Raw genomic sequence first — 20,374 nt, 5'->3', positions numbered from 1 at the left:
CTGCCATGTAACCCACAAGATTGAGGCAGCTGCATGCCGTGGTGAGAGCTTTCAGCTGCAACACCAAGCCCCATACTGCTTTGAACCACGATTATGGCAGCAAGGACATGGCCTTTGTGGAGTCTAAGAGCTCCAATAAACTCTTTCCTCTGTACAGGTTTTAGAATTGAATTGTCCTAATTTACTAGGAGCCCCAGTGCATCGAATGTGGACAGGACTGTAGATACACTAGATAACACCTGAGCCTAGTGTTGGACTCGGGGGTGAAGGGGAGGGAGAAGTCCTGACCTCTGATCAACCAGTTGTCCACGTAAGGGAACATATGGACTCCTGATTTTCATATATTTGCTGCCGCCATTGCCATACATTTTATGAACATCCAAGGAAAGATAGAGATCAAATGAGAGCACTGAACTGATATTAGGCCCTATTTACCACAAATCTGAGAAACATCCAATGGTTGTGCCATACTGCAACATGGAAGTAAGTGTCCTTGAAGTCAAGGGCAGCATAGCAGTTCCCCTCTTCCAGGGAGGGAATAAACAAGACTAGGGTAACCATGCAGAATTTTATTTTGTTCAACTCTCTTAGATCTACAATAGGCCTGAGACCTCCCTTTGCTTTGGGGAATCAGAAAGTAGTGGGAATAGACACCTCTCTCCCTAAGGCACAATGGGACTTCCTCTATTGCCTTTACCTGAAGTAGTGATGGGACCTCCTGCTGAAGAACAATTCTGTGACAGTTGTCCCTGAAGAGAGATGGGGAAGGGAGAGGGGAAAGAGTGGTAGAAATGAACTGGAGGGCATATCCTAGTTCCACTGTGCTTAAAACCCACCAATCCAATGTTAAGTGCCTGGGCCCAGATAGGAAGTGGAATAAGCAATTTGTATACACAAGGTGGGAAACAGATGGAACTACAGTAACTGATACATTGCCCTTAAGTAACACATCAAAATGTCTGTTTGGACGAGGCGGCTGGATGGGATGAGCCCAGGGAGGCTGAAGAGGAGGGCAGCAGATGTCGTCCCCTATAACTCCTTCCCTTTCTCCTCAGTGGATTTTGAAACCAGGGAGGAAAGTCCTGATGTCTGTATGGATGTTGAGGACGGAACTGCTTCCTCTTTGTTGCTGGAGTACAGATTCCAAGAGATTGTAATGTTGCCCTGGAAATTTTTAGGCTCTGGAGCCTATTGTCCATCTTATCCAAAAACACAGAGGGACCTTCAAAAGGGAAGTCCTAGATGGTCTGCTGGACTTCTTGGGGAAGCCCAGATGACTGTAACTGTCCCGGAGAGCAGTTATGGCAACCACCATTACTGCAAACTCCTGCCTGCAGTCCTCTGGTAGTTTGTCTTTAAATTTTACAAAGTTCTCCCAGAAGGTAAAGTAATAGTGGCTCAGGAGTGCCTATTACTTCGTAATCCTAAACTGCAAACTCCCTGCAGAATAAAGTTTGCATCCAAACAAGTCTAGCCTCTTTGCCTTTCAGCAATGATGCTTGGTGTCCTTTATCTTTCCCATTTGTTAACAGCCGCCGCCATCAAAGAAGCTGGAGGAGGGTACAAATACTCTAGATCCCTTAGAGGGGATGTAGTACCTCCTTTTAGCTCACTTTGCTATGGGAGATAAGGATATCTGCCACAGCCCCTTGACCCAGCTCCATAATTGCTTTGTTAATCAGCAGAGCCATCCTAGCAGAGGCTACCGATACCGGATTGTCCACCAACTCATGGACACACCTCCTCTGCCTGAATGTCAAGAACAGAGACCACCCTTCTCAATAGATCTTGATGAGCCCTGTGGCCCTCTGGCAGTGGTGAATCACTTGCTGCCACAACAGTCTCATCTGGTGACGATGAAAAGGACACCACAGGATTCCAAGGTGGTAGCTGCTCCATGACTTGTGATGGGGAAGCTGGTCGAGAGACTTCTGGCTGCAGCTCTCGGTACTGAATACCACAGAATGATGCCCCCATAGCAATCTTAATGCCAAAGAACAAGATAGTTGCAAAGAGGGCCTAACAGGAGAAGGAACACCCCATGGTGTCCAGAACTACCACTGATATTGGCTTCAGACCCAATTTAAACTTGGCAATTGCCCCTTAGGATGCAGAGGCTAGTGCTGTGACTGTTATATGACCCTTGGTTCCCAAGTCTCTGCTGGAGGATATGCCTGCTATCTTGGATGGGACACAGATGAATGCACTTCAAAGAGGAAGAATCTGAAATGCCTGTGCCAGCCATCTATTCACACCCTCCCCGCTATTGTAATAAGCTTTATACAAAGCATGCAAAGCATTGTGAGGTATCATTTGAATATTATAATTTGCTTGTTATTATTGTCCTGGTAACATGTAGGGCAATATTGTATGTGAAATTATAAGATGTCCCTGTATGATGTTATTAACACATGTTCCAAACCCCACAGCCCTGCCCAAACGGAGATGGGTAAACAGGTCTGTCCTAAACAAAGGCATGTGTGCGCGACTTCATTTGCATTTAATTAGTAAAGAGTGTCATCAAGCAGGAAGAGAAACAAATAAAGCTCAAAACAGGTGAGAAAAAGCCAGCAGTAAACATCCTTCCACATAGACTGTCTCCTGGTGCCCAGCTGGAAATGTTTTTCAAGAGAGGGACAAACTATAAAAAGGAGGGACAAACAACCCAGGGCACTCCTATGTCTCCCTGCCCATTGCATTCACTGCACCTGAAGCAACAAAGGAAGCATTCATTGGACTCGGGGGTGAGGGGGAGGGAGAGGTCCTGACACCTGTCAGGAATGGTCCAGTTCAGGGGTGGCCAACCTGTGACTCTGGAGCCACATGCAGCTCTTCAGAAGTTAATATGCGGTTCCTTGTATAGACACTGACTCTGGGGCTGGAGCTACAGGCGTCAACTTTCCAATGTGCCAGGGGGTGCTCACTGCTCAGCCCTGGCTCTGCCACAAGCCCCGCCCCCTCCCCTTAACCTGCCATGCCCTCGCTCCTCCCCAGAGCCTCCTGTGCACTATGAAACAGCTGATCAGCAGGTGTGGGGAGGAAGGGAGAGGCACTGATCGGGTGGGAGGTGCTGGGAGTGGGGGTGGGGAGCTGCTGATGTATTACTGTGGCTTTTTGGCAATGTACATTGGTAAATTCTGATGCCTTCTTAGGCTCAGGTTGGTCACCCCGGTCTATTTATTACTTAGTCCTGCCTTGAGTGCAGGGGATTGCACTAGATGATCTACTGAGGTCCCTTCCAGTCCTACACTACTATGATTCTATGACCTAAGAAGTTTGGTCAGTAAGGCTGCTGAAAGCTATGGTGAGAAAACTGTGCTTTGAATTTAACATAGTTTGTTAAATTAGGCATAATAATGTTTTATCTTAATTTGTCTTGCAACCATTTCTGACTTTTAAGCCTCATTACTTATATTCACTTAAAATCTGTCTCATTGTAGTTAATAAACTTGTTTTATCTAATCCAGTGTGTTTAAATTCAGGTGTCTGGGCAACTCCACTTGGTGTGGTGACAAGCTGTGTGCATATTATTCTCTTAAAGGAATAACAGACTTAATATAACTTGTGCTGGCCAGGATAGGGCTGATCAGTACAGGACACACATTTCTGGGGGCAAATTTAAGACGGAGGGTGTGTTGGGGTCACCCTACAGTATAACCAAGGCTGGTGAGAGCCAGAGTGTAACCCAAGATGGCTGGCAGGCTGCAGTTACACACTGACACTGAGGGTGTGGCTTGCATGCTGGAAGGCTGTTTCTGAGCAGCCCAGGTGGGTGCTACTTACAAGGCACCCAAGGTTGCAGGGCAGGGGTGACACAGCTGCTTATTAGATTGGAGTGCACCCTGGTATGTCACAATGTTCGACATCATGGGGTGAGCAGAACAAGTTGGGACTGGGGCTAGGTAACCTGAGCCAGGGGATTGCGATACCGAGGATATCATTGGAGCCTTGCCCTTTGACTGCACCGGCCTTTCCAGAAGCGTTGGAGGTAACGGTACCATGAGTTCCTGACACGGAGAGGTTGGCATGGCAGGCATAGGTACTGACTATAAACTTTCTTGCACTTCTGGAGATACCTCTACTGGGAGGCTAAGCAAATCCCTTGCAGTTGCATACACCTCCAGGGTGGTTGGAAGCAGCAATGACTGATGGTTCTGCACCAGAGATCTTTTGGGGGATGCCTTTGATGGACCTGGTACAGGTTCTGAAGGTGGTGATTCCTTCTTCTTAGCTGAAGAGTGCTCCAGTGAGAGACTCTCCCTCAAATATCTTTGAGGGTATGTCTATCTTGCAATGAAAAACCTGTGTCTGGCCCATGCCAGCTGACTTGGGCTTACAGGGCTCAGGCTAAGGGGCTATTTAATTGTGATGTAGGCATTTGGGCTTGGGCTGGAGCCTGAACTCTGAGACCTTCCCATCTTGCAGTGTCCTAGAGTCTGGACTTCAAGTAGAGCAATGGCATATGGCAACAGAGGGTGCTTGAGCCATCTCGATGGGTACCACTGAGGGAAAAATTCCTCCAACAACTGTGCACAAGACGTGCACACACCTACAAAGGAATGAAAATGTGCAAGAACTCAAAGACAAACTGTTATAGACTCTAACAATGTCAAGAGAAGCCCAATTTGAAGTTTATTACAGCAGACTAACAGACATGATCAAAGCATGGAGGACTGTGGTCAGTTCTACAATAATTGATTTTTCTGAATAATCTACAGCTGTAGATAGCAATGGCCACTCGAGGCCACTGACATACAGGCCTCCATCCTGAGAAAGCAGGTCAGGGTCGACCCAAGTTCCATACATGTCTCACCAGTGCATATAATAGGAACCCAAAATGGCAACATGCTCCTCAAAACTCTTTCCCCTGACTACAAAGAACCACCCTTAACCTTGTATGTCACAGTTAGCTGTCACTCTCCCCAAGTAAAAATTTCAGCTAATTAGTCCAGTGACCAAGAGACTGTCCACAATAAGGCCAATTAATAGACAAAGTAAGGATTATAGCGATGACATCACAATCCATATCATCAGATTATCTCTCCTGAGAGGACTCTATATACACAAAGCAGCAAAAGGGACAGAATGAAACAGTGGGAAAGATCTCTGGCTGAATATAGGACAGTGCTCATAACCATCCTCTAATTACTCCCTTCTAGGAATGGGTACAGTCATCCAAGGGCATCCAGATCCTCTCTTAGGGATCACAGCTTTATCACCAGCACCTGAAAGTTAATAGCATAAAAGACTGCTAAAAGATCTGAGTGTCATCAGGAACATTTTTTTATTATTCAGTGCCAGGAATAGATTTTCAACTACATCAATCAGGGCAGTCTTGATATGCAGACAGTCTAAAAATTCCATTAAGATGAGAAAACCTTGAAGCTGTACAGTCACTATGTTTTCCAATTTTCTTCTCTGAAGGAGGGAGTTCTAAACAGATTCAAACACCACAGAAATTGATTAGTAGTTTTGGCTTGTGGCTACAATTCCTAAAATTTAGGACAATCTTCTATTATTTATAGAGAAAACAAGGATACTCCAGAAATCTGAGGGCCTAATGAAATGAAGCATGTGACTGCTAAAGGTTTAGGTTTAATCAGTTGCTCTTGTGGTGAAAAAAGGCATATAGAACAGAATATAAAACTAGTTGTTTAAAAAGACAAACAGATCAATCCATCATCCCACTGGGAACTGGGATCAGCAGCAGTATAGTTGGGACAGAGCTTATTTATAATTGCATAGAACCAGTGGATATGAATGGAATATCAATCCCAGCTCCAAATGACCTCAGGACTTCCTTGTGAAATGACTATCCCTCCATGTTCCTATTCACAAGTCAACAACCTTTTGTTCAGTGGCCATGCTGCCATTGTTTCCTTACTCTGCAGCTATCTAATACCTTCATCTTCAAAGCAGAGAAGCTCTTAATGCTCTGAGCAACATTAGCAATTTCCTGCTTTCTGCCAGAAGCTACACACTGCCTCAAGTAGCTCTTCTCTGATTCTATTACCTCCAGGTGTCTGTACCCCCTGAAATTGCATATGGAGTTGTTTGTGCTAATGTGCTGCAGCTAGCTTGAGTGTCAGGTAAAGAATGATTATGTGAGCTGCTTTCCACACTCCACAGTCACATATGGCTGCTATGTGTGCATGTTTGTGTCCCTTTGCACTGGACAGCACAGGAAGGCACAGCACCACTTTGATCCCCAGTTTCCACTGGATGGAAAAATAAGACTGCTTATATTAGTGTCACACAATTGGGAAATACAGTAACTCAACACTTAATGTCCTCTCGCTTAACGTTGTTTCAATCTTATATCCCTGCTCCATTACAGAACATGCTCTGTTTAAAGCTGTGCAATGCTCCGCTATAACGTTGTTTGGCTGCCTGCTTTGTCCACAGCTGGCAGCCCACTATCAGCTCCCCTACCCCCTCCCCCCCCAGCGCCTCCCGCCCGCAGTCCCCGTGGATCAGCACCTTCCCCCCGTTCCCCCCGCCTCCTGTCTGCGGCAATCAACTGGCTTGTAGCATTCAGGAGGCAGGAGAGAAGAACAAGAACTCAGCGCGCAGGCTCCCCCTCCCTCAACGCCGCAAACCAGCTGATTGCTGCGGGTGGGGGGGGGAACCTGCGCGCCGCGCCCTCGCTCCTCCCCACGGCAATCAGCTGGCTTGTGGCGTGTTCAGGAGGCAGGAGTGAGGGTGCAGCGCGCAGGTTCCCCCCTCCCTCCCCTGCCTCCTGCCCGCAGCAATCAGCTGGCTTACAGCGTTCAGGAGGCAGGGGAGGGAGGGGGAGCCTGCACGCCGTGTCCTCCCTCCTCCCTCCTCCTTCCTCAATGCCGCAAGCCAGCTGATTGCCATGGGCAGGAGAGGGAGGGAGGAGGAGTGAGGATGTGGCATGCGGAGTAAAGGGGGAGAAGAGGCGAGTTAAGGGTGGAGGCTTAGGGGAAGGAGTGGCGTGGGCGGGCCGAGGGTTGAGCCCCGATCCCTGGTGCTTGCAGAGTAGGGGAAGCTACCGCTGCTGCTGCTCAATGTGCTTCTCTTAGCCTACAGCACCTTCAGCCCCCGGCCTGCCTCATTGTCTCCAGTGCCAGTGGGCTGTGCCTGTGTGGGGTAAGACGGGGGCACCTCCCAACTATAGTACTGTACTGTATGTACAGTATGTTTGTAAACACACAGCACATGCACACTACCCCCATCCCCAGCGATTCACTGTTACTTTATGGCCCAACGGCCCTGCTCGGGAATAGGGCTCTACACCAAGCGCTTGCGAGGCCACCAGATGCCTGCAAAGCAGCTGAGGGTAGTGCACAACAAAGGCCCTGTCTTGCTACAGAATAAACAATGTTTTATCTGCTCCCCTCTTCGCTGGAGGGAGGTAAGAACACAGGGGGTAGCAGCTTGCCCAAAGCAAGTTACAGGAATAGAGTTCCAGTGCCTGCTTCACTGTAGCAAGGGGGAGAAGCGGCGTAGAGATGCACAGAACCTGGCCCTACTCCTATGAAAGTCTGAAATCCACAGGAGTTTTGCCATTCACTTTAATGCCAGCTGCATCTCTCTGCCCCTGCATGCACACAGCAGAGGGGCACAGCCCTGCAGCAAATGTTATTTTCCTCCTCTTACTACATTGGCTGCAATGCTGCCTGGGTGCTGAGAGCATGGTTACTATGGGAGATACAGCAGGGCCCTTTTTCCAGGGCACCCTGGAAGAGAGGCCTTTGGTAAAAGTAAGAACCTGCAAGAAAGTAAGAACCTCCATAACTAATCCTAGCCTAAACCCACCAGACTTCCAGTAGGGGAGCAGATTACCATGGAGAATGACATGGGTTTTCCAAATTCTTTCCCTTGCAATAGTTGATTGATGCTGCATGACCCCAGCCACTCCAGGCTGAAGGGAGTAAAGAGTAGCACATGCATGTGCATCCGGAGAAGCATCACCCAACATCACGAGTCAAAAACATCCAGCAAGTGATAGTGGAGTGCCTAGCAGTAACAGTACCACTAGCAGCAAGAAAACCAGGAAAACCATTAGTTTGGGTACTAGACTAGACATTTCAAAGCATTTTGATGCAGGCAAGCATGCAGTAGACACTGGCATCACTCTAGGTCTTACTCCAACCACTGTGAGAACAATTTGGAATAATGCCAACAAGATCAGGGCTAGTGCTCAGTGTGCAACACTGCTTAGTGCTACTACAATAAGTCGATCAAGAAGTAGTTTGTTGGAAAACATGGAGCGTCTTCTCTCACTGTGGATAGTGGACCAAAACCAGCGAAACATGCTCAGTTTGCTAGTGATACAAGCTAAGGCAAAAAGTTTGTATGACAATTTGAAGAGAGACCAAGGTGAAGGATCACAGACAGACTTTCACAGCAAGTCGGGAATGGTTTGATCGGTTCAAGAGGCGCTTCCACCTGCATAACATCAAGATGTCCGGTGAGGCGGCTAGTGCTGATACTGCAGCAGCTAAAAAATTCCCTGACTATCTCAAGAAAATAATTGAGGAAGGTGGCTATTCCCCTAAACAAGTCTTCAATGTCAATTAAACGGGCCTGTACTGGAAGAGGATGCCTGAGCGGAGTTACATTTCCCGAGAGGAGAAGACAGCGTCCGGATTTAAAGCAGCTAAAGACCATCTAACCTTGCTTCTAGGTAGTAATGCTGCCAGAGACGTGAAGATGAAACCATTGACAGTGTACCAATCTGAAACGCCACGTGCTCTCAAGGGATTTTCAAAAAGAACAACTTCCGGTCATTTGGAAATCCAATAAGAAGGCATGTATAACTGGAGCTATTTTTTCAGAATGGCTGACTCTCTATGCTGTCCCTGCATGGAAGGAATACTGTGCCAAATAAAATCTTGAAATCAAGATTTTCCTGCTTATTGATAATGCACCGGCTCATCCAATCGACCTGGACGACCTGTGCAAAAATGTCAACGTTCTCTTTCTGCCACCTAACACCACATCATGCATCCAACCCATGGACCAAGAGAGCCATCGCTGCATTTAAGGCATATTACTTACGCCGTACTTTCGACCAGCTCATCAGAGGCACCGATGGGGAAGGCAAACCTATGATTTGTCAATTTTGGCGTGACTACAACATCCTGGAGTTCATTAATAACACTGGTGAGTCCTGGGCTGAAGTTACTCAGGCATACATGAATGGTATGTGGGGGAAGTTGTGGCCTGAATGTGTCAATGACTTAAAAGGACTTAAATATGTTGTCCCCGCAATGAAGAAAGATATCCTCGGCTCGGCCAAGAAAGCAGGTTTTGATGAGGTGGAAGAAGCCGATGTTACACAACTTCTGCAATCACACAGAAAAGAGCTAACAAATGAAGATCTGATGCAACTAGAGGTGACAAGACCAATGGAAGAAGAGGGCCAAGAAGTAGAACCACCACCAACCCATCAAAATTTGACTGCCAAACATCTTTCTGAAGCTTTCCAAATGATTGAAGCTGGCTTGCAAATCCTGAGTGATGACGATCCTGACAGAGAACTCAGATCCAAAGTGATCAGGGGAGTTGGTCATCTAATGACTTGTTATAAAGAAATTTACCAAGAAAAAAAAGGAAAGCAAAACAACAATCTCTAGATGTGTTTTTAAGAGTTCAGAAAGTTCAGCAAGAGGAGCAGCCAGACAATACACCCTCTTCCGCTCTCTGACTCCACCACCTCAACCAAGCTGCATACTCTGCAACGATGATTGTACTATTAAATTGCTTGTTTAAAATGGTTTAAAATGTATATAAATGCCTTTTGTCTGGCAAAAAAAAAATCTGGAACCTAACCATAATTCTTATGGGGAAATTGGATTCGCTTAACATTGCTTCACTTAAAGTCGCATTTTTCAGGAACATAACTACAACGTTAAGTGAGGAGTTACTGTAGATAGATTTAAACATCTCTAAGGATGTTCTGTATAATCTAAATATTTTTTTAAAAGCCCTATATTTAAGAGTATGGGACTAACAGCAATGGCGTGGGCCAGACAGTGCAGAAAAATGCTGTGTGGAGAAACTGGTACAATTTTGATAATCACCTCAATCATGACCTGCAATGACCCTATTATTACTGTCTCTATTTAATAGAGACTGCCAACCATCCAAAGGTTTTTAATATGGAATAGGCTAATACTAACTGCATGTTCACTTGTGACCCAAGTTATCAATAGTTCATTTTTGGGGCCAAGGTATTAACCTCATCACTGGAATCATAGCACTGAAAAGCTAGTTCCCAGTCTTCCCCAGTTCACATGGGCACAGGGCAATAAAATGTGATGATCTTCCTCCCCCAACTTTCCTTTTGCTCCCAGTTGCTCACCCTCATCCTGAGTCCCTTAACCTTCCTCCAACTCCTAGCTTGGGGGATTGATCCCACCCTCCCAATTCTCACTCCTAGTAGAATCCTACTGTTTCCAACCCCCTGAGCTCATTTGATCCACCACCTCTCTTTGCTCATGCCCCCTAACTAAATAATAAAATATTGATGGAAAATAAAATCATAAAGTTTTAAACTAAGCAGAATTTGAACTTTCATCCCAGCCTACATGGTCTCTCCTGCACTCTAACCAGCAACACCAAAAGGTTTGCTGGTTGTCTACCCTATGGCTCAAATTGAAGCAGATAAGACTAGGTAGGTGACTTGATACCTCTCTCCCACAAGGCTGTCATCTTGTTCTCCAGAATCTCACTTTATTTAAAGAAAAAGATATTGCTAGCCCTTATGGTACTGAAGAAAACCTTCAAAATGTAAACCAAGCACAAACCACACAGTGACATCTGCCTAATTCCACACACAATTCAAAAGTATAGCTCAAAGGTGTTACCACCTTTTTTTTTTTTTTTTTAAAAAGGGTGTTAAATCAGATGCCCAATGATGATCATTTAAAGGTCTACATCAGGGATGGGCAAACTATGGCCCGCAGGCCACATCCGGCCCGGCCCCCGAGCTCCTGGCCCAGGAGGCTCGTCCCCAGCCCCTCCCCTGCTCTCTCCCCTCCCCCACAGCCTCAACTCGCTCGCTCCGCCGCCAGTGCAATGCTCTGGGCGGCGGGGCTGTGAGTTCCTGGGGCAGCGCACTCCTGGGGCAACGCACAATGTGCTGTGTGGTTGCGGCGTTGGCAGCGTGGCCCGGTTCTAGCCAGGCGGCGCGGCTGTAGCACCACCAGCCACCAGTGCTCCAAGCAGCGCGGTAAAGGGGCAGGGAGCAGGGGAGGTTGGCTAGACGGCAGGGGATTTCAGGATAGTGGTCGGGGCGGGGGTGTGGATAGGGGGTGGGGTGGTCGGGGGGAAACAAGGGGTTGAATGGGGGCAGGGGTTCCGGGGGGGCAGTCAGGAAGGAGGGGGGGTTGGATGGGGCATGGGTCCCGGGGGGGGAGGGGCCATCAGGAATGAGAGGAGGGGTTGGATGGGGCAGCGGGAGTCCGGGGGCAGTCAGGGGACAGGGAGCGGGGGGGTGTGGATGGGGCAGAGGTCCCAGAGGGGCCGTCAGGGAACGGGGGGGGAGGGGCGGGTTGGAATGGTGCAGGAGTCCGGGGGAGGGGCAGATAGGAGGTGGAGGCCTGGCCACGACCCCCTCCCCTAACCGGCCCTCCATACAATTTACGAAACCCAATGTGGCCCTCAGGCCAAAAAGTTTGCCCGCCCCTGATCTACAAGGTAAACAATTCCACTACTGATCAAAGCATGTAAGAGCAGGGACTAATGAGTCCCACCAAGGGAACCCAATCCTGCAGAGCTGAGTGGGGCATTTGAGCCCCTGCCATGACCAGGCCAGCCCACTTCCTCAGGGTAACGAGTATCTAGACTGCTCTGGTAATGAGCAGGGGTCCAAGAAGCACTCTCCTAGTGGCTGCTGCTTTTCCTCACACTGCTGGAGGCTGTCTGCAGATCCAGGCAAATACTACTGTATCCAGGGCTTTGGAGCGGAGCCCAGAGCTGGAGCGCGGAGCAGTTCCGGAGCAGTGCAGCTGTAGGTTTTTGCCTGGAGCTGGAGCGGAGCCGGAGCACAGCTCCAAAGCCCTGACTGTATCAGTTAACAGGTTACATTTTAAATGCTTTTCTCTACAATGATGAGAAAGGGGGGTGGTATGGTTTTAAATAAAAGCTTAGATTCTGACATCACACAACTCTGGAAACCAGGGTCCAAGGCATGTAACTATTGTGCCTATACATTATTTGCCCTTGCCCCTTGGTACAGCGTTCCCTCTAATTTTTTATGTCCATGTGTAGAATGAATTTTGTTATGTGCACCATTATGAAGGTGATGTGTGACACATTACTTTCATATTGGTGCACATAACAAAATTCATGTGGTGGAGGTGGGACCAAGAAGTTCAGGGTGCAGGACGGGGCTCAGGGCTGGGGCAGAGCATGGGTGCAAGAGATGAGGGCTCTGGCTAGGGATGAGGGGTTCAGGGTGTGAGAGGGGGCTCAGGGCTGGGGCAGAGGATTGAGGTGCAGGTGGGTGCAGGCTCTGGGGTGGGGCCAGGGATGAGAGGTTTGGGGTGCAGGCTGCCCTGGGGCTGCAGTGGGAGAGAGGACTCCCCCCAGCCTTCTCTCGCTGCAGCAGCTCAGGGCCGGCAGGGAGGGGCATGGGGCTTAATAGGCAGCTGCGAAGCTTAGAGGAATTTAGCCTTGGTATATCCAAACCTCAGAAGCCTAGAAGAACACGTGTGATGATATTCTGAACCTCTGCAAAATCTACTGCAAGTGACAACTCATTCCAGTTTCCCAAGTAGGCTGAATTTGGATCGTTGGTGGAGCTTGGAGAGTGCCATCATTATACCACCCCCCCCCCCAACTATCAATATGAGCCTTAGTTTACTTCTTCCAATAAGACTTATGACAGGGAGGGACTTACAGCACAATAAACTATATCACTGCTATCATGGTCACTCAACGCTAGCAGTAAAAGTAACCTAGTAGCACAATGCCGCTTTGAGTATCAGCCCAAGTCTCTATTTACGTAGAAGTATGTTTTGTACTCGATCATCATTGAAGCTGCTTGTCAGCAGATTTCCTTAGCATAAAAAAACTCCATTCTAAGATCTGTCCATTCACTTTTGGTGATGCTCGTATAAAAAGAAATAAGTAATTTAGGATTACTAGTTGTTTTTCAGGATGTTTCATTGTAAAATATATTCTAAAGAAATTCAGAGTTCAGTTGGAACTTAAACTTTTGTTAATGCTGCTTTGTCTCAGAGGTAACTATTAATTGTCTGGTCTTTGAAGGTGACACTGGTGGATTTTATACATGAGCTACGTTAACACACTGTGCAGTGAATTATGTGATATAGTTGAAAATACTACTTATCCTTTCTCTTAAATTCTGTAAATTTCTCATACTATAGGTGTCTGTCAATTTTTAATGATATTGTTTATCATATGCTCCTTGCAGATTTAGTTCTGCAGTAAAACATTACCTCCCATGTAGCAAAAAGGTGGTTGAACACCCCAACAACAGTTCCTGTATAGAATTAGTTTGCTATCATAGGGCATAGCTGCATATTAATGATGGAAATACAGCTTTAATTTGTGCCTATATTCCAGGCAGCAAAAGCCTCAAAGCACAACCCCTTTACACAGGTTACTCAATAGACATAAAAATAATGGCAGAGATGTGGATACACACAAGCTATTGCTTTCCTGAAGACATAAATATGTGCCTACACCATGTGAACCTTAGGCCTGTGCAATGTTCTATGCAATTCCTTCTAGCCTTTCTACAGATTTTAAGGAAATCAGAATTGACGTGGATAATTCCCCAACACGAACTATAGGCTTGCTGGCAAATATATGAATGTACTAGAACGTAGCTTCTCATATTTAGCGCAAGTTACTTCATCAGTCTATGATTAGTTATAAATTGAAGACAGTTTAATTTACAACTGTTCTGTCACAATCTATTGTTGCAACTATGCATTTTTCATTTTAAACATTTTTAAGTGAATGTAAATGTAAAATGTAATCTTAATATAGGATTTTGTACCGCCCGCAAACAAAAAAAATAGAAGATTTAACCTACTGTACTGACCCTTGGTGGTCCAATAATCATGCCTGTCCACCTTGTAAGTGTCATATCTTCATCATCTTCAAGGCCCCAGCTTACTGTACCATCGCCTACTCCTTTTTGACCTTCTTCAAGTTCTTCCAACAAGCGAAAATTACGAGGGACTTTAACTATTTAAATAAAGTGAAGTAATGTAAATAGCAATGTTCACAAGAAAACATAAGTCAGAGATTATTTAATTTATAGCCTGAATGACATCTTAAACATCACAACTGAATATCATTTCAGTCATAAAAATCCTCATAAAGCACATTTGGAGTATCTTAATACAAAATATTTTTAGGCACCCAGTTTGAGATTAAGTAATTATGTTGCAAATCCTACTGTGTTCAAATAATGAAGTATTATATAGTAGCAATATGCCAAATATGTCTAAGGTGCCACAAGTACTCCTGTTCTTTATGTCAAATAAAGTAACCTGCTATCTTAAATGCCCACGGTAAATGTGTTTAAGAAAACAGTAACTTTGGGTCTAAGCATACCACCAGATACATTCGTAAATCTAAACAGCCATATGTTAATAGATTTCTCCCTGCTGCTTTCAGCTACTGTGCCACAAAGACAATGAAATTCAGATTATGGAATTTTCTGCAGTGCTAACAATAATTTTGTTCTTAAATTGGGAATGTATCAAGTCCCATTGTTCTGGACTGGTGGAGTAGAGAAGTTATACTATGATTATAGCAGCAGTGTTGGGACCACACACATTAGACAGCATGGTAAATGGAGTGCTAGGTGACTCCAGCACCTAACAGATTGCCATTACAATACAATTATAATGCATATATATTTATTTTCTGTAACAACATTCCAATTGTCATAGTGATCTAATTATATGTAACCAAATGCACACACTCCCATCACTGCCACTTTGATTACAAAAGGGCTTGAAAAATGTACGAGATATCTGACTAATATATAAAAGACAAAAGTGGGCCAAAAGCAATGTCCAGAGGTCACACCTTCAGTCTGTCTGCTCTTGCTCATTGGTATCCCAAAAATCAGAATGAGCCTGACATGATCCTTGTCAGTTTCACTACTGCTCAGAGGATTCCTGACCGTTTCAGTGAAGCTGACCAGCATCTTGTCATTGGCCAAATGATAAGCAGCAAGAGAAGCATGGACGCTATCTTTGCAGACTCATGCAGACAAAATTACATCAGTTTAAATTTGCTAAGTTTTCAGAACCATATGGGCTACAAACTTTTAATATATGAAAGAGCTAAATGGGACATCATTAAAAAAGCTCACTTTTCTTCACAAATACAGTAACACTTACATTTATTTTAAGTGAAAGAAATTAGAGAAAACAAAATTCTCTGGGCTAAATCATCAGCTGGTAGAAGTTTGCATAGCTCCACTGAAGTCCATGAACCTACACTGATATACCTGGCCCTCTATCTTTTCAGTTTGTTTATTTTATGCTTTTGACAACACCTTGTAAGTAGATTTCAAGGCCGGAAGGGACCATTTGTGATCATCTAGTCTGGCCTACCTATATAACAGAAAAAAGAAGAACAGGAGTACTTGTGGCACCTTAGAGACTAACAAATTTATTAGAGCATAAGCTTTCGTGGACTACAGCCCACTTCTTCGGATGCATCTACTTATGCTTATTAGAGCTTATGCTCTAATAAATGTGTTAGTCTCTAAGGTGCCACAAGTACTCCTGTTCTTCTTTTTGCGGATACAGACTAACACGGCTGCTACTCTGAAACCTATATAACAGAATTTCCCAAAAATAATTTTAAGATCATATCTTTTAGAAAAATATCCAATATAGATTTTAAAATTGCCAGTGATGGAGAATCCCACCATGACACTTGGTAAATTGTTCTAATGATTAATTACTCTCAATGTTCAAAAATTTAAGCCTTCTTTCCAGTCTGGATTTGTCTAGCTTTAATTTCTAGCCATTAATCATGTTATACCTTTCTCTGCTAGGCTGAGGAGCTCATTATTAAATATTTATTCCCCATGTAAGTATTTGCAGACTGGAACCAAGTCACCCCTCAACTTTCTCTTTGTTAAGCTACACAGATTAAGCCTTGAGTCTGTCACTATAAGGCAGGTTTTCTGATCCTTCAGTCATGGCTCTTCTCTGAACCCTCTCCAATTTTTCAACATCCTCCTTGAATTGTGGGCATCAGTGCTGGACATATTATTCCGGCAGTAGTTATACCAATGCAAAGTACACAGGTAAAATAACCTCTCTATTCCTACACAATATTCCTTTGTTTATGCATCCAAGGATTGCACTAGCTCATCTAGACAGCCACTGGGAGCTCATGTTCTGCTGACTACCCACCATTATCTCCAAATCAGCTTCACTGTTGTCCTGTATAGCCAGTATAACTCCTAACCTACAAACACATAATTACACATGTAAATTTACTCGTTTAAGAAATCCCATTGACTTCAGTGGAACTAATCCCATGTGATTAAATTACACACACGCTTAAGTGTTTGCAGGATAATGGAGTAAATTAGAGTTTCCAGTTTTGATCTTTTACATTGCAACGGGGGGGGGGGGGGGAGCACAAACATTTTAAAATAGGGAAAAGTTATTTTAAAACCAAAATTGGCAGATAATTCTGGGGCAGGTGTAATTCCTGAAACTACATTGAAATTATTCCGTTTTTTAAAAATTGGTCAAAAACAACAATTTAGGTCCTTCACTTGCTTGGAAATGCTTCACAGTTACCAGTGGTGAGTAGATTTTTCAAGCCCTAATTTACAGTAAATAGGTTATGTAGCTTAATGTGTTAATGCAAAAAACTATTCACTTCTTAAAACCAGCATTCAAACTATAGTTTAAGGTCACAATTACCTAAAGTGAAACAGTCATTATCAATATCAAAAAGAAATCACAAATGTTACACATTTTGAATATAGCAGCCTATTAGGAGAAAGAGGTCAGAGCAGAAGTTTATCGACATGAAACAAATTTGAAACTTTATACTATTGTAAATTTTATTATTATTATAAAACTAAATTTCAAATGCTGTTTTTATAGGTCACTGTTGGCAAGTATCTTATTTGAATTTTACAGAATTTCTACAGACAAAAACCAAAATATTGGAAACCGAGACCTGATCCTACAAACATTTAAGCAGGTACTAACTTTACTCATATGAATACATCTAACTGACTTCAATAGGACTACTCATCTGCTTTAAATTAATCATGTACATAAGTGTTTGCAGCATCAGGCATTAACATTGTATTTTTATTAAAAGCTTCTCTTTAGGGCATAAAATCTTTAACACTGAAAGCAATTTTCTTTTGAACTGATAACAATACAAAGTTATTTAGACTTTCAATATATAAACAAAGTTAGTGTTTTTTTTATTTTAAAATAAAAAAACACAGGCCAAATTTTTAAAAAACATTTAGGCATCTCTGGATGGGATTTTCAAAAGTATCCACTAATATGAACTACAAACCTTGATGAGGGACTATAACTTAGTTGAAGCACTGCTAGTTTCTTGACTTGTGAAAGTTCAATATATTAGAAGATGGTGTTGATGCTATTGCTTATCAATTTCGTGTTTGAATTTATCAGTAAATAAGGAGGAGGCGGCGGCCCTGGACTTGTCTTTAGCACAAAGGAGCACTTTAAGTGTGAAATATCTTAGCAGAATTTCAGATGTCACTGAGATTTTTTTTCTAACAATTCAGAAGCAATTAGGTTTGCTAGAAGGAAAGTTGCCTCTTGAGCAGAGCTGTTAACTCCATTACTGACACACTTTCAGCTGCAGTATTCCCCCCCCTTCTCCCTCTTAACAACTATGAGGGAAAATATGAGACCTGAGGCCTAGAGTTCAAGATCTATTAGAAAAATTTCAGCTCAACTCTGGAGGCAGCTTCTTTCTCTAACAAACCTCCTACAGTTCACCAGTAGGAAGTCCCAGTCTGATGGATCTCCACAGGACAGACCAAAAACCTCCTCCTCCTCTCTCCAGCTTGCCTCGGAAGTGGAAAAGTGGACCAGAGAACAACTTTGTTCTGATGAACCTCCTGTGATTCAAAGCAGATATGCCCTCTGACAAACCTCCTGTGGTCTGGCAGAATTCTATTCCGATGAATCAGAGGAAGCTTATGAGAGTACACTTCTTCTCCACTCCCAGACCCAAACCTCACTTATTGCCCCATGCTCCAGCCCCTGAAACCCAACTCCCAACCACATCATCTTCTCCCCAACACAATTAATTTATAAAAAGTGATAGTATGTTACAATGATCCTATATATAATGCTTAAAAGGTGAATGCGGCATGCATATACAGAAGCATGATAGTGATTGTGGGTACATGGAGGTCAGGAGGAACAAGTTGTGGAGTGAACACGAGTACACTAGTGATATGAGACTACAGATATGAAGAGGCATGGGAGACACTGGAGCACTGCAAGGCCGCTAATACGGATCAATGTTTGCAGCTATTCACATTAACATAACAATGCTGATAATTGTATTTAGGTTCTATCTATACTGTATTTTTTGAACCCATGCAAACCCTCAGAGAACGACCATAGAACTGGAATAAGACTAACAATTAACCCACAGCAATATCATTATATTAGGGGTCTGCACCAGTGTATCTACTCTGATGAAGTTAAAAAAGGGAAAACGTTGGGAAATTCTCACACACAAGACTTTCACCTTATCGCTATTAGTAAATGTTCACTGAAGAAACTAAAATAAATCCAGCAACACTGGTGCAAACTTATAACATACAGGCAGCTAAACTGATTTAGATGCATTTAAACTGTACTAAACTATCTTACATTTTAAATGGATATCATTACACAAGTGCAAGCTTTCTAATATAGGTAAGGCCTTTGTTAATTTAGGGCTTGTCTATACTTGACACGCTACAGTGGCAGAGCTGCAAGGCTACAGTTGTGCAGCTTTAGGGCCTCAGTGTAGACACTCACAACACCAATAGGCAGTAGTTCGGTCCACAGAAGAATTCTTCCATAGACCTAGTGCCGTCTACACCGGGGGTTAGGTCAGCCTAACTACTGTATATACTTGATCATAAGCCAGTTCGTTTATAAGCCGACACTCCCTCACCCCCCCATGGATAAGTAAAAATGGAACAAAATTCATAACCCGTTCATAGGCCAACCCTATAATTCAGGGGTCAGCAAACTTTGGCTCCCAGGCCATCAGGATAAGCCGCTGGCGGGCCAAGATGGTTTGTTTACCTCAAGCATCTGCAGGCACGGAGGTAAACCTAAAGTAAACAAAGTGTCCCGGCGCACCAGCTGCTTACGGGCCGGGACAGCCCAGGAACCCTACACTCTCCCCATCCCATCCCTTCCCACCTTATCTGGGGAGGGCCAGGGGAGGATGTCTCTGGCCTGGCTGGAGCTACTCCGGCAGGCTGGGCAGCGTGGCCACAGCCTGCTCTGGCGGGCCAGACCAGGTGGCACGGCCGCAGTGTGCTCCAGTGGGCTGGGCCAGGGTGGCCACAGCCTGCTCTAGGGGGTGGGGCCGAGCAGCACAGCTGCAGCCTGCCAGCCCCGGAGCTGCAGCTGCTTCGGAGGCTGTGGGGAGAGCAGCGTGGCCAGAAGCGGAGAGACTCTGGCCCCGCCTCTTCCCTTCTGGTTCTGTTGCCTCTCCTTGCTCCCTCTGTTGGGGGGAGAGGCTGTGTCTCACCTCTCCCTCTCTATACCTGTTTATAAGCCGACCCCCTTCTCTGGTGCTTCCCTTTTTTACTAAAAAAATTCAGCTTATGAACGAGTATATACAGTACATCATTCATGTTGTGGATTTTTCACATCCCTGAGTGACATAGCTGGGTTGACTTAACTTTTGAGTGTTGACGTGGCTTTTGAGTTAAGTTGATATCCTGTATGTTCTAGTAATGCAAACTAAAAAACCCACAAGGAAATAAGCAGGTAAGTCTTTTAATAGCTCATCATTCAACACCTCAGGGTTGCTCGGGAGGAGAGTGGAGAGAGGTGAGCTGAAAATTGTGGAAAGGAGGTAACTGAGTTTGGGATGAGGAGCTAATGAATGTAGCATAGATGGGATGTTGAATAGTTTCACTGCTTATTTCTGTACTTTTTACTATTTGCTTCCTGGTATATGAAATGGCACATTCTGGGATTTGGCAAATTGCCAATTTTATTAGAAATTAGATTTTGTACAGCAGAAAGTGACACAGGCAGCTGTGAACTCAGGCTTAGCTCAGGGCCCATTCTCTGTCCCAATCATTTAAAAGACACCATCAAATTAAATTTGTAACTTTTTTTTTTAATGTTTATAAAGCCTAATCTTTTCA

General features: G+C 44.6%; 1 protein-coding gene across 5 annotated transcripts in view; it reads right to left on the bottom strand.

Moving 5' to 3' along the window:
- The window catches only part of UBE2V2 (ubiquitin conjugating enzyme E2 V2), a 44,991-nt gene that overhangs the window by 16,461 nt on the left and 8,156 nt on the right, over positions 1-20,374 (bottom strand). For 2 of the 5 annotated variants that reach the window (XM_024105444.3, XM_024105445.3), the window contains exon 2: positions 14,039-14,193. In XM_024105444.3, the coding sequence (XP_023961212.1) occupies positions 14,039-14,193 (155 nt within the window). Of the gene's footprint in view, positions 1-5,155; positions 5,434-14,038; positions 14,194-20,374 lie in introns of those variants that run through there. The other 3 variants (XM_005279937.5, XM_065585520.1, XM_042857039.2) reach the window with 2 other exon arrangements.

The sequence above is a fragment of the Chrysemys picta genome, chromosome 2, assembly GCF_011386835.1.
Source record: "Chrysemys picta bellii isolate R12L10 chromosome 2, ASM1138683v2, whole genome shotgun sequence".
NCBI classification, from domain to species: domain Eukaryota; kingdom Metazoa; phylum Chordata; order Testudines; family Emydidae; genus Chrysemys; species Chrysemys picta.
This window is presented reverse-complemented; position numbering and strand designations above follow the sequence as displayed.